This window comes from Ochotona princeps, chromosome X (genome assembly GCF_030435755.1).
Source record: "Ochotona princeps isolate mOchPri1 chromosome X, mOchPri1.hap1, whole genome shotgun sequence".
Taxonomy (NCBI): Eukaryota; Metazoa; Chordata; class Mammalia; order Lagomorpha; family Ochotonidae; genus Ochotona; species Ochotona princeps.
Genome location: NC_080865.1, coordinates 4,271,532 through 4,285,221, shown reverse-complemented (window position 1 = coordinate 4,285,221; position 13,690 = coordinate 4,271,532). Strand labels below are relative to the sequence as shown.

The window sequence follows — 13,690 nt, the reverse complement described above, 5'->3', positions numbered from 1 at the left end:
TATTCATTTGTACCACAAGTGCTAGTGATAACTATGAGGGATATGCGGGAAGTCTTTGTGGAAGAAGTTATGTAAAAACAGAACTCTGGGAAATTAATGTGAACTAACCAGATGGTAATACCATGCAATGTTAGCAGGAAGGGGTTTGCATAGCTCCCCGTCAGAAGTATGGTACTGGAGACCTCCTCCGGCTGACCTGGAGCTTGCAAAGGATGCATGGATCGGCAAGAAGATAAGGAGATAAGACAGAGAGGCAGAGGAGGCATGGACCACTACGGCATGATGCTCAGAATGGACAACTCAGAAAAGTTGCCTTCTTTATTTATACACAGATCATCAAAAGCTTTTGCACAACATCCAATTGTTTCATTTCTACTTCATTATAAAAGAATGATTACAGAATCAATCCTAAAAACATTATTATTGTTTTACTTCAGAGAAATTATTTTCAGCAAGCTATTACTCATTCAAACCTGCAGTGACCTGGCTGAAGCCAGGAACTCCACGGTTGGCAGCACATGCGATTTACATAGTGACAAGTGGTGTACTTATATTCAAAATCAATTTTCACTAAACACAAGCTAACTAATATTGCTTAAAATATCAAGAGTACAATTAAAAGGAAAGATCATAAATGAAAGGAATTTATAAAAGCATATAGCATAGATTCTTTATTAAATCTTATAATCGATCATGCATTAATTACCACCACCACCTTCACCTAGTGCTGATTCAGTTGTTCTTTTGTTAAAGGGCAGTGAAAGGGATCAAGGCAGCTCAGCCAATCTACAAACAGAGGCCTTTACAAGAAACTTCCTTTTACCTTTATAAACTGTTTTCTTTCCCTAAATATGAGTGCTAATATAAAGTAGAAGTTTTTATAAGCTGTTTCTTTCCCTAAATATAAGTGCCAATATAAGGTAGAGATTTTAAGCCATTTTTTGGGGGGGTTCACATTTGTCTCCCTTTAGAAGGTGCCCCATATACTTTCTGCTTTCCGTGGTGAGAAACCAAAATGCGTCGTATCATGTGTTGTAACAGTTCAAGGCGCATGGTAAACAAACTCTTTGTACCTCCATGATTGCCATCTGTTCTAAGATATTGTCAAGCCGTTTCTTAAGGAAAACATTACTTATATTAGGGCAAGCTTCCAGGACAAAAGTTGGCACATAGCAGAATGTTTGGAGACATTGTGGGCTCAACTGTACTATTGTATACTTTTAGCTGTGTGTCATTGCCTTACGTCGCTAAAGATGTTTTTATCATAACATGATTGATCAATCTGAGGTGTCATACCAGTTACAGGAATCACTTCACATTAGCAGAAAAACAACAACAACACCCTCAGGAGAATTCTATGAAACATCAGAGAGGTGATTGAGTGTCCACACAATGGGGTGAGGCAGCAATGAGGTGAGCAGAGACATTCTGCCAGGCCTTGCCTCGCTGCCAGAAACTCCTCGTAGCCTTGCTAACCGGGAGCGGTGCTCATCACATACCCATGCATCCGACCCAACTGCATGGCTCCCCACAGTGTGGGAATAGAATCTTTCTCTCATTTTGTTTCCATACCCCATATTCTACTTAGATCACTTGATGAGTAGGGGTGATGGATATATAAAATTTTAAAAAGGCTTCTCGGGCATGATTAAAGTGTTTTGTTTACTACACATTGACAAGCCTAAGCTTCAGTCTGGGAATACAGTTAACATTAGGCCCCATCCTATTTGTGTCTCTAGAGAGGCATGGTTAAGAATTCTGCGCAAAGTGCCTCGTTTTATCATTGATATAACTATAGGGAGTTGTCTATGTGGTACCTCTTTGTGCCTGTATCAGCTTTCTCTTATATCCCTCTGTTTTTAATGACTAAGTGAAGGTCAAGTTTGTGCAGTGTTAATGAATGGACTTTCAAAATCTTATAAAAATATGCATAGTTAAGGCACCCTACCCTTGAGAAGAATAGGAGTGGGGACACTAACTGCACTGCTCTATCTAATTGGGAAACTCCAGGGGGCCAAGTGCGCCAAGAACCTCATTTTAATAAGCTGTCAGTGAATAGTGCTGATGGCATCAGCGCCAACAGTACATGCTGAAATAGTTGACGTAGTTTTCCTCATTGTTTCCTGATGCACAAGCTTGTAGTCTATGTCAGGGTATTTGCCACTTCTTTGAGCAATTTGGCTTATAATTCTATACTTGCTATAACTATATTTTCATAAATGTAGTAACAACTCTACAATTGCTCTAACTTTTATTCTTTGATTTTTCCTGTCGGAGATTGTTGAGTTTCAGGAAGACATCAGATAATGTTAGTAATGATAATAGTGATAACCACCATTTATTGAAAATCTCCTGTTTCTCGTTGTTACTGGTTTGTGCATTTAGATGACAAAGTGTTTAGATTCTGCTGATATCATGATTTTGTATTTCTTGAATCAGATTTAGAAGTTCCTCATTTTCAAAGTCACACAATCTTACTGGAAACTCTGACCATTCTGGTACTCTGCCTGTTAGTTGGCCAAATGCTTTATTAGCAGGGGCCACATTGTATTTTCTGATTAGTATATTGCTTTAAATTTCAGATTTACTGTTGTTTTTCCAACATAGCTAAGCTTCTTGAAAGTGCACTCAACATTTATTTCCTTTGGACTCTCACACCAACTCTCTTTGACACAGAAATCTAGATTCTGTTCCAATTATTAAATTAAAAATGATCTGTTAACTGTTAGTGTGGGTGCTTTTCACTGCAAATAATGGAAAATCTGATCCTCAATTAACCAGAAATAATAGTGAAAAGTATATTGTCCCCCCAAACAGGCTATCTTTGCTAAGTTAGTTCCAGAATTGACTGACTCGGTAGATATAAAAATGTCATCATTAACTTAGTATTCAGTCTTTTCTTTTAGACGCCTTATTTCTTCAATTTTATTGTCAGGTTAGTTCTGATTTTCGTAAGATAGCTGTCATGTCTCCTATCTGCACAACCAATTTTATTAAAAATAAATCGTATTACATTGTGTGAGTTTTTGTAAAAAAAAAAAAAAAGATATTTTAATTCTTTTATTGGAAAAACAGATTCACATAGAGGAGAAACAGATCTTCCATCTGCTAGTTCACTTCCCGAGCGGCCACTATGGCTGGAACTGAGTTGATCCAAAGCAAGGAGCCAAGAGCTTCTTTTGGGTCTACTAGGCAGGTGCAGATTCCCAAGGCTTTACGCCATCTGCTACTGCTTTCCTAGGCCACAGACAGGGAGCTGCCAGGACACAAACTGGCACCTGTATGGGATCCTTGCAGATGCAAGGAGAAGATTTAGCCACTAGGCTACCACACCGGGCCCTCATTGTATGAACTTCTGAAAGGCAGTGGGACTTTTAACCAAAATTACTTATTTTGGTAGTACAATTGCTTCTTGTATGTATCTATTATGATTTATTTGGTGACAGGTTGCTTTCGTGAGTTTTTTTCAAGACACATAATTGTAAACCAACCAGCCTCACATACTGATTTTAGAATGTATGTACATTGTAGCTCTTACAATGGATTCTAAAAGGGAATCAATGGCTCAAATGATCAATTTTATGATTCTTGACATATACATAAATCTTATTATGTTCCTTTAATGAAGTTACATTTTCCACTGGTTCACTTCTTCCTAGGTTTGAGGCAGCTGAGAAGGAGGCTCATGCTGTAGATCAAAAACTAGCAGGTAAACAGGAAGATGAAGCCACTTTGGAAAAGAAATGGCCGTTTCTTGGGGTTCCTTTGACAGTAAAGGAAGCTTTCCAGCTACAAGGTATTGTTATTTGTATTTTTAAATTACGTAGGCTTATCTCAGATTTCACCAACATTTTCCAAACTTATAAACTGAAAAGGAACTGATCTGAAGTTTGAACTATGGGAAAACAATTGTAAATATTATTGGAAAAATGATAATGTTTGTTCTCTGTTAACATCAGTGGCATTTAGAGACACCAAATTCATCTATTCACAGCAGATTTGCAAGAACAGTATTGTTATCTTATTTTGTGATTAATAATTCCATGCAACTTATACTAGTTGGTCTGAAGCCAAATTGGGTTGCAGTAACAGGGAACTGGATCAGAAATGAAACAGGTGGTATTTGTACCAGTACCCAGACATGATGCATCAAAGGCTATGGCTTAACCCACTAAACCATAATGACAACCCCTAGTTCCTTCATTTTCAGTTCTGATCATCTTATCATCCTAAGAATATACAAAAACTTATTTTCCTTTCCACTGTCTTTAGGAGTTTTTATCTTTTTTCCTTTATAAGAAATATATACATGTAAGAGAGTTTCTTTTGCAACTAATATTGTTTGTACGGTATGAAATATCTCCTATTTCACTAAATGTTGTGACATCGCACACTATAGAAGCTTCTCAGATTATATAGACAAAAAGCATATGATAACTTTGATTTTTCTGTTTTTTTTTTCCAATAATTGGTGGTGTTAGAACTTCACTTTTTGTCAATGAAATCATTGAAAACTCATAATGTCTTAAGAATATTCTTGATTACTTTAATATTAAATTGATTCTTACGTTGATTTGATCTTCCATAATTCTGTCTATAACATTTTCATTAATTTTCTCCATCCATTTTTATATTGATGAATTGATTGTTTCAGTTCTTTATGTTTAAATCACTGATTCTTTAATAAATATGTAATAAATAACTTTTCTGTGTTTTCTGCTTATCTTTTATCATTTTTGTAATTTAATTTACAAAATAACAATCTAAAATATATTGTATTTCATAATTTTATGTTCCATTTCTATTTCTCACTACTGTAACTGTGAAAATCTTTGCTTGCATCTTTTCTAATACTTTAAAAACTATTACCCATATTCTGTTTGTGGTGCGATGTAGGTGTATGTGCATGTATTTACACATGGAAAGTCAATTTTCTTGGCGTCACTTCTGTATCATCCTTTCTTGAGTGACATGAAATATCATTTCCATTTTACACCAAGTTTCCTATACACCAAGTGTATTTTTTTTTATTTCTTCTTGGGCCAGTCTTTTCACTTTGTTAACATACTGATTGCTAATGAGTTAACAAAGTTGCTAACCTCTTGTGTTGTTGGATGGTAAAATTTGTGATATTACTTTTATGAATTCAGTATTTAGACACATAAGTTTATTCTCTCATTTAATCCCCATACAAAGAGATTCAGCAATGGTAGTAGATGACAAACCAAATATCTGAAGAGTTGGTTAGATACAGAGTTGGAGTTTGAATGCAGTTTATGACATTACATTGATTGGATTTTCATTGAAAAAGTATTTTACTTCAGCACTTTATAAGACCTAGACATTTACAGCTATCATCATTCACTGACCCCAACAGGTTTAAGCTAAAATTAAAACTATTTTCCCTTTCCCAATTTATTATAGCACATTTTTCTACAAATCTGTCATACATATTTTTAATATATTACCAAAATTAAAGGATAGGAAAAAATTCAGAAATAGTTGAGATACTCATATTCAGAAATTGGTATTAGGTTAAGGATCATGTGACTTAAAAATCATTACAACATCCTTTTCATTCTGTCTGCTTGTAGAGTAGGTTCTGGGCTGCTGTCCAACAATTTCTTTGGTTTTGTACCTGGCGTAACAGCATTTGGAAATTTTTCAGTGGCTCTTTCTAGAAAAAGGAGTCCTCTGGTGCATCAAAATGACCTTCTGTAACCTTGGCTAGTTTGGGGCTTGTGTGATGTATTCAGACTTTCTTCCTTGAGGAGAACTTGTTTTTCTCAAACAGTGACACTGTGAGGGTAATCTTGTGGCTCTCCATGCAGTTGAAGCGCAGTGGCTAGGTTGCCACCTGAGTCTTGTTTCAGTCATAATGGTAACTGTGGCAGCATCCATATCTCCATTACACTTTTCAATATTTCATTCCACATTTCAGTACTAACAATATAACTAGATTGGTTTATTGTGTTAATCAATAGTAGCTAATTTTTAATTCTTTTTTAAAGGAAGATTTACAGAGAGGAGAGACAGAAAGACCTGGTTCAATTCTCAAATGGCTTCAATGGCCAGAATTGAGCCAACCTGAAACCAGGAGCCAGGAGCTTTTTATCGGATCTCCCATGTAGCTGCAGGGTCCCAAGGCATTGGGCCATCCTCCACTAAGGACTTAAGCAGGGAGATGGATAGGAATCGAGCAGCCAGGACATGAACCCACGTCCATATGGGATGCCAGTGCTTAGAGGTGGAGGATTAGTCAGTTGAGCCAAAACACTAGCCCCAGTAGTTATTTTTAATTTAATAACATTTTAATTTTCTGTTTCCATTATAGGAATGCCCAATTCCTCTGGCCTTGTGAACCGCCGTGAAACCATTTCCAAAACAGATGCCACTGTGGTGGCATTACTGAGGGAAGCAGGTGCCATTCCCCTTGGAATGACCAATTGCAGTGAGTTGTGCATGTGGTATGAGTCTAGTAACAACATCTATGGTCGCTCCAACAACCCTTACGATTTGCGGCGTATTGTAGGTGGAAGTTCTGGTAAGTTGTGCATAGAGACGCTACTGTACAGATCTTTGGGAAAACAGTGATTAGTTGTTTATTATAAAGGATGGAGCAAGAAACATCACAGATGATTTTACAGCATTATATACAATGAATATCCATATTCTTGGAGTGTGTGTGTGTGTGTCTGTGGTTTATTAAGAAAGACAATCAGGATATGAGTTACTGAAGCTGGTGTAGTTTTGAATTCATTTCTTGAGACAAAGATTACAATCTAATATAAGAATATTGAAATCTGAGAGCCTAAAAGAAATTTCCAATGCAGGCATGAAACAGATATGATCAGAAAAAAAAAAAAGAAACAGATATGATCAGAAAAAGTACATATGAATTTACAATATTAATGATGGAACCCAAAAGTTCAGAGAGAGCTGACCCGGGTACTCACTAGAAGTGGGAATAGATGGGGTAGAAAGCAGTCAAGTTAGAAATGGACAGACAGGACATGGATACTAACCTAATCAGAATAATTAATATTTCTCCCTTTTTGATATTATCGTATGATTGAAACTGTGGAACTCCTCTCTTGTATTTGTTCATAAAATAAATAGGTTATTCTTGGATGAAGTCAATCTGCTATGCTAGGCATCACTAAGAAGAACACTTCTGTGTAAGTGTGATGTGATAGTCATCCCTTCCCTTCTAAACTTCTAGTAGTTAGTATTCTATGTTCAGATTTAGTTTGCTTAACTTCCACATATTAGGGAGAACATCCAGTATTTGTCAGTACTTATATTTCCGTGTCTGGCTTATTTCACTTAACGAAACATCCCCCAATTTCTTTCTTTTAAATATGTATTTATTTTTATTGGAAAGTCAGATTTACAGAGAGAAGAAGAGACCAAGAGCTTCTGTCTGCTGCTTCACTCCCCAAGTGGCCACTGTGAATGTTGCTGCCATAAATGTGGTGATCCAACTATCTCCTTGATACGATGATTTCTTGCCTTTCATATGCTTGTTGTTTAAGATTGCTAAATCATATATCTGTTCTCTTTCTAGTTTTCTAAACATATCCACAATTAATTTACATTCCCTGACTCCCTGTACATAATTGACAACAATACTTAAGCTTTTCCCTTCCTAGACATAATTGTCAGTATTTGTTACTTTTTGCCTGAGGAGATGAAATATCATTTGATCCGCACTTCTGTGATACTTGCCAAAGGCCATTAGTGTCCCTGCCAGGATTCTCATCTCAGGCCCTGGGCCTTGGGCTGTGATGTACCACAAGGGTGACCACATAGAACCTATCACACTCATGGGCTGCTGCTCCCATACCAGCATATGCCATGGGTTTGGCCTGAATAATAACTATCAGGCTTCTGGTCTGCCAGAAAACAACAGTATGCCCCCAGCAGCCACACCTCCTGGAGTCTGGCATCAGGCCTCTGGCCTAGTACCGTGGTGTACAGTGAAAGCAGCGCCCAGGAACCTGTCATGGGGCTCCAGGTGTGCCTGATCCCAGCCTGGATCCATGTCCATGGCACAGGCAGCTGCTGGAAGCAGCCTACCTTCGGGTGCAGAGTCAGGATTTTTAGATTCTTTCCTGCAAGTGTCAACCTCTTACAGATTTAAAGAATAGGTAATTATACTGGCACACTGTTAGTGTAGAGTTGACACAAAGCAGAGCCAAAATGCTAACTACATATTGACTGTGCTTTTCTCCTGGCAGTGTAGCACTTGCCTAGTATAATAAGCATCATCATCATCATCATCATAAACTTGTTTAAAATATTTTTGTGTATAGGCCATCCTTTCAAAATGTGAAGTTTCTGGAATATTAACTAACATAATGTAATATTTAGCCTGTGTGTAAAATGGATGAAGCATTCATTAGTTAATGAAATGAAATTGTGTGTAACTTTTCCTTTTAGAGTAAGGAACAATATTAAATGACATGCCAGAACTTGTCTGTTACCTAGGACTTGCTTCTGATGTCATTAGAAGTACTCATTGCCAGGCCCAGTGCAGTAGCCTAGTGGCTAAAGTCCTTGCCTTGCTTTGGTTGGGATCCCATATGGGCGCCAGTTCATATCCCGGCTGCTCTGCTTCCCATCCAGCTTCTTGTTTGTGTCCTGGGAAAGCAGTAGAGGGTGGCCTAAAGCCTTGAGACCCTGCACCCACATGGGAGACCTGGGAGAAGTTCCTGGCTCCTGGCTTTGGATCCACTTAGCTACAGCCATTACAGTCACTTGGGGGGTGAACCAGCTGATGAAAGATCTCTCTCTCTGTCTCTCCTTCTCTCTGTAAGTCTGACTTTCCGATCAAATAAATAAATATCGGCCAGTGCTGTGCCGATCCAAAGCCAGGAGCCAGGAACCTCCTCCAGGTCTCCCACGCGGGTGCAGGGTCCCAAGGCTTTGGGCCGTCCTCGACTGCTTTCCCAGGCCACAAGCAGGGAGCTGGATGGGAAGTGGAGCTGCCAGGACTAGAACCAGTGCCTATATGGGATCCCGGCGCGTTCAAGGCAAGGACTTCAGCCGCTAGGCCACGCCGCCGGGGCCACAAAAAGCTCTTTCAAATATGCCTGTGGCACACATTTGGCAAGCCAAGGTACACAACACAACCAAGATTTGTTGAGCAATAATTTATTGGCACAGTTTCATTTTACAGATAAAGAACTGGCTTTACACAGCTTCAGGATCAAAAAAGAGGAAGAGTAGGCTTTAAAGAAGAGCAAATGTGTTAGGAAATGAGGACAGAGAAACAGCAGCAATAAAAGGCTGGAAAGAAGGAAAGAGATAACATTTTGCTTCACAGAGGAAGTATTGTAAAGGGATATGCTTTAAGAAATGGGAGCTTTGAAGGACTGTATTACTGTAAAACACACGGGACAATGGGGAGTTGTGCAAGAAGCAGAAACAGCCCAGAAGTGATTGGAGAATTTGGTGCCTTTTGGTTGCATAAGGTGCTATTGTTACTCTAAAATCCCAGTGTGAAGAGATTTCTGTGGGAACGAAATCTCAGAGAAAATCAAACTTAGTTGAAGGTATATTCGCTTTGAGTGGAAAGGAAAGCGGAGTGTTAATACATGAGTCTCGGATAAACTGAAAGCAGAACACTAACATTGTATCATCAACAGCTCCCTGCAGAAATCTGACACTAGTGGGTATCACACAGCTTTTACTGATGCTTCATTACTCAGGCATTTTTTGATAAACACGGTTACAGGCACATTTCAGGCTGACTGTGCTGTCTTCATTGCTCTGCTTCAGTCATCCACTACTCTTGGTGAATTTGAAGCTGGTTTCTCTGATCATACCCATGAGCAATGCCTTTCTGGCTTACGTGGCTTGGTGTAAAAAATTAATTGTTGTTGTTAACACATCCATTCCCCTAGGCCATCCCATAGTGAGAGAGATACTAGGAAATAGTTAAAGTAAAAAAAAATCTACATTAGTACAGTTAGGTACAACTCTAACATGGTACTATATGTGCCAGTTTCTTGCTGGAACAGTGAAAACATGTTGGAGACAAGTGTTAATATGTTAATGTGCCTTGGATAAAAGGATGAAAAATCATTGTAAAGGTAGAAATGCCAGTAGAACCACACTGCTTGAAGTACTATATTGCATCATTTAACCAACTTGCCTAGCTTACCTCTACAGGATGTCTACAAAATTGGTGGTATTGGGTTTTTTTTTTTTTTTTTGTATTGTCACAGTAGACCAATCGGAGTTTATTATTCATAAATCTGACATAACATTAACTAACCTTTTGCTTCAGTCAGTATGAACTAATGTTTGTTAAAATACACCACGAGGCCTGGTGACGTGGCCTAGCTGCTGAAGTCCTTGCCTTGAACGCCCCCGGATCCCATATGGGCGCCAGTTCTAATCCCGGCAGCTCCACTTCCCATCCAGCTCCCTGCTTGTGGCCTGGGAAAGCAGTCGAGGACGGCCCAAAGCTTTGGGACCCTGCACCTGTGTGGGAGACCTGGAGGAGGTTCCTGGTTCCCGGCTTCGGATCGGCACAGCACCGGCCCGTTGCGGCTCACTTGGGGAGTGAATCATCGGACAGAAGATCTTCCTGTCTCTCCTCCTCTCTGTATATCTGACTTTGTAATAAAATAAATAAATCTTTTAAAAAAATAAAATAAAATGCAGCACGAAGGTTTGAGTGTCTCCCTGGGGGCAACTTGGGCTTCAATGTCAAGAAAATGTCTGGTGACAATAAAAATGGCCCACCAGCTGGTATCACTGCTCAGGTGATTATCCTGAACCACCAAGAACAAAGAAGTTGTGGCTACATCCCTCTACTGGCTAGTCACATAGCTCAAATTATTTGCAAGTTTGCTGAATTAAACAAAAAAAGATTGATTATTGTTCTGGTATGAAACAGTAAGATGGGCCCAGCGGCGTGGCCTAGCGGCTAAAGTCCTCGCCTTGAACGCCCCAGGATCCCATATGGGCGCCGGTTCTAATCCCGGCAGCTCCACTTCCCATGCAGCTCCCTGCTTGTGGCCTGGGAAAGCAGTCGAGGACAGGAAGATCCTCCTCTCTGTATATCTGACTTTGCAATAAAAATAAATAAATCTTAAAAATAAATAAATAAAAAGATTTATTAAAAAAAAAAAAAGAAACAGTAAGATGACTCTAACTTCAAGTCTAATGATTTTGCCACTGCTGCTATGGTTCCTGGCAAGCCCATGTGTGTTGAAAGCGTCTCTGAACATCCTCCTCTGGCTCATTCTGCTGTTTGCAATATGAGACAAATGCCCTGAGTGTAATCGAAGTGTTGGACAAGAAGGCTGTTGAAGCTGTCAGGGTCATCCAGTCTGCTCAGAAAGCTCAGATGGCTAAATGTATATTCTCATTCATATTGTTACCTCAGTCTTTTAAAAATTATTTCTTTTACTTGCTAGGACATGAGAAAGAGAAAGAAGGAGGGAGGGAGGAAGTGAGGGAGGGAAGGAGAGAGGGGGAGGAATGAGAATAAGAGACGAGAGATGAGAGAATGAGAATGAGAATATCTTCTATGGACTTCCACAAATAGCTGCAATGGCCAGTGCTGTTGAGGTCCAATACCAGGAGCATGAGTTTCTTCCAGATCTCCCACTTAGAAGCAGGGGCCCAAGCCATTGAGCCATAGCCTAATGCCTCCCAGGTGCATTAGCAAGGAGCTGGATCAGAAATGGAACCAGATGGAACTTGAACCGGCACCCATATGGGATGCTGGTACTACTGTCAGAGTCTTAGCTTGATACACTGTAACACCATACTGTGTTATAGAATGTGGAGACCCATTAAAACATATTAGTGGGAAAAAATAAACTCAAAACTATGCTTGCTCATTTGTGTTATTCAGAAAAGTTCTCTTATACTTCTTGGTTAGACTGAAGGAATAAACCCCTAGTGATACATATCATAGTTGACTGATTGTGAATTTCAGTATCCTGGTATTTATTTTATGAAGAAATAGATATCCATACCACCAATCATAAAGTAATGGAAAATCAGGAGAAATGTTAATTATTATGATTTAATCCCTACACATTGTATTGAAATATCACATTATGGACCAAAAATATGCATAAATCATGTTAAAATTTTAAAAGTCCAAAAGGCAGTCCCTCAATTTTGGATGAATGGATGCTCAAAAGTAAACCAATGCCATATAAAAATTTTTAAAAATTCTAGTAAAGATAAATACACAAAGCTAGTATTGGTGCAATTTTTATTTGCAATCCAACTTTTATTTACCCAGAATTTAAAGTACAATTCACAACATTAGTTATAAACATGGATTAATAGACACATAATGTATAATGATATAATATGTGACATCTATTACATACAATGATAGATTTAAGTTGTATAAAGATAGAAAATCTGAAATCCAAGTTAATTGCATAAATTTGATTTTTTGCAAACATGATGACTTAAAAGTACAAGAAATGAAATATAATGTGTTTTTATACATATACACATCTACCACAATAAAAGCTAAAGTATGAGCCCGTTATTTGTCAGGTAGGTTTTGTTGAAGTGCCATATTTGCTCTGCATTTTTTGTTGTTGTTGTTGTGTTTGTTTTTATTATTTTTTCTTTTTCTTAAATTTTTTTCATGAAAAAAGGCAGATTTGCAGAGAGGAAACATAAAAAGGTCCTCCATCCACTGGCCCACTCCCCAGATGGCCACAGTGGCTGGTGCTGAGCTGTCCCAAAGCCGGGGCAAGGAGCTTCTTCCTAGTGTCCCAGGCGGATGGAGGGTTCCAAGAACTTGGGCAATCCCTCACTGCTTTGCCGGGCCACAAGCAGGGAGCTGGAGTGGAGCAGCACCAACATTTACTTGTGCCAATATGGGATGCTAATGACTGGAGGTGGAGAATTAACTAGAGCCAGTGCACCGACCCTTCTTATTATTGTTTTTCATTATATGGTTCCATAGGTATAAATTCAACTAAACAGAAATGATGATAGTAATGGAGGAATTGGAGTACAAAGAAATTGTAAGTCAAACAAAGCAAATAACAATTTTATTTATTCTTTTTCATAGTGTTAATGAAATGTGATGAATCTCCCCAGAATGTTTGTATTGACATAATAGATTACAGTTATCATCCAAATAAATGCCCTCTATAAGAGACAATTTGAACCTACAAATACTGAAAGAATGTACAATACATTCCATGGAAATAGTAATGTAGCTAATTGTTTAAAATGCATATTTTGCATTTTGTCTAGGTGGTGAGGGCTGTACCCTGGCTGCTGCGTGCTCAGTGATTGGTGTGGGCTCCGATATTGGTGGTAGCATTCGCATGCCAGCTTTCTTCAATGGAGTTTTTGGACACAAACCTTCCCCAGGTAATGTTAAAATGTTAGGAAGGGTGATTCCAGTTTTATGCTTCATAGCCAATAGACATTTTGCCCATAATATGCTGATCTTTCTTCTTTAAATAAATTGTTCTATTTCTATATAGTGAATAAATTTCATATATTTCACACTACAAATTTAGGAGCATAGTCATGCTTCCCACCCTCCTTGCTACATTTCTCATACACTCTCCTCTTCAATTTCTTTTTTTTTTTCACCTAGTTCTTCCAATGACATGCTTTCAATTTACTTCCTAATCACATATTCAACACTCCACTACGTAAAGAATTCAACGAATAGCAAGCA

The 13,690-nt window shown here is 38.5% G+C and overlaps 1 protein-coding gene across 1 annotated transcript in view; it reads left to right on the top strand.

The window, feature by feature from the left end:
- FAAH2 (fatty acid amide hydrolase 2) overlaps window positions 1–13,690 on the top strand; it is a 60,460-nt gene that overhangs the window by 14,631 nt on the left and 32,139 nt on the right. Inside the window, exons 3-5 of the mRNA XM_004598280.4 lie at window positions 3,660–3,796; window positions 6,335–6,544; window positions 13,255–13,374. Of these exons, the coding sequence (XP_004598337.2) occupies window positions 3,660–3,796; window positions 6,335–6,544; window positions 13,255–13,374 (467 nt within the window). The remainder of the gene's footprint in view (window positions 1–3,659; window positions 3,797–6,334; window positions 6,545–13,254; window positions 13,375–13,690) is intronic.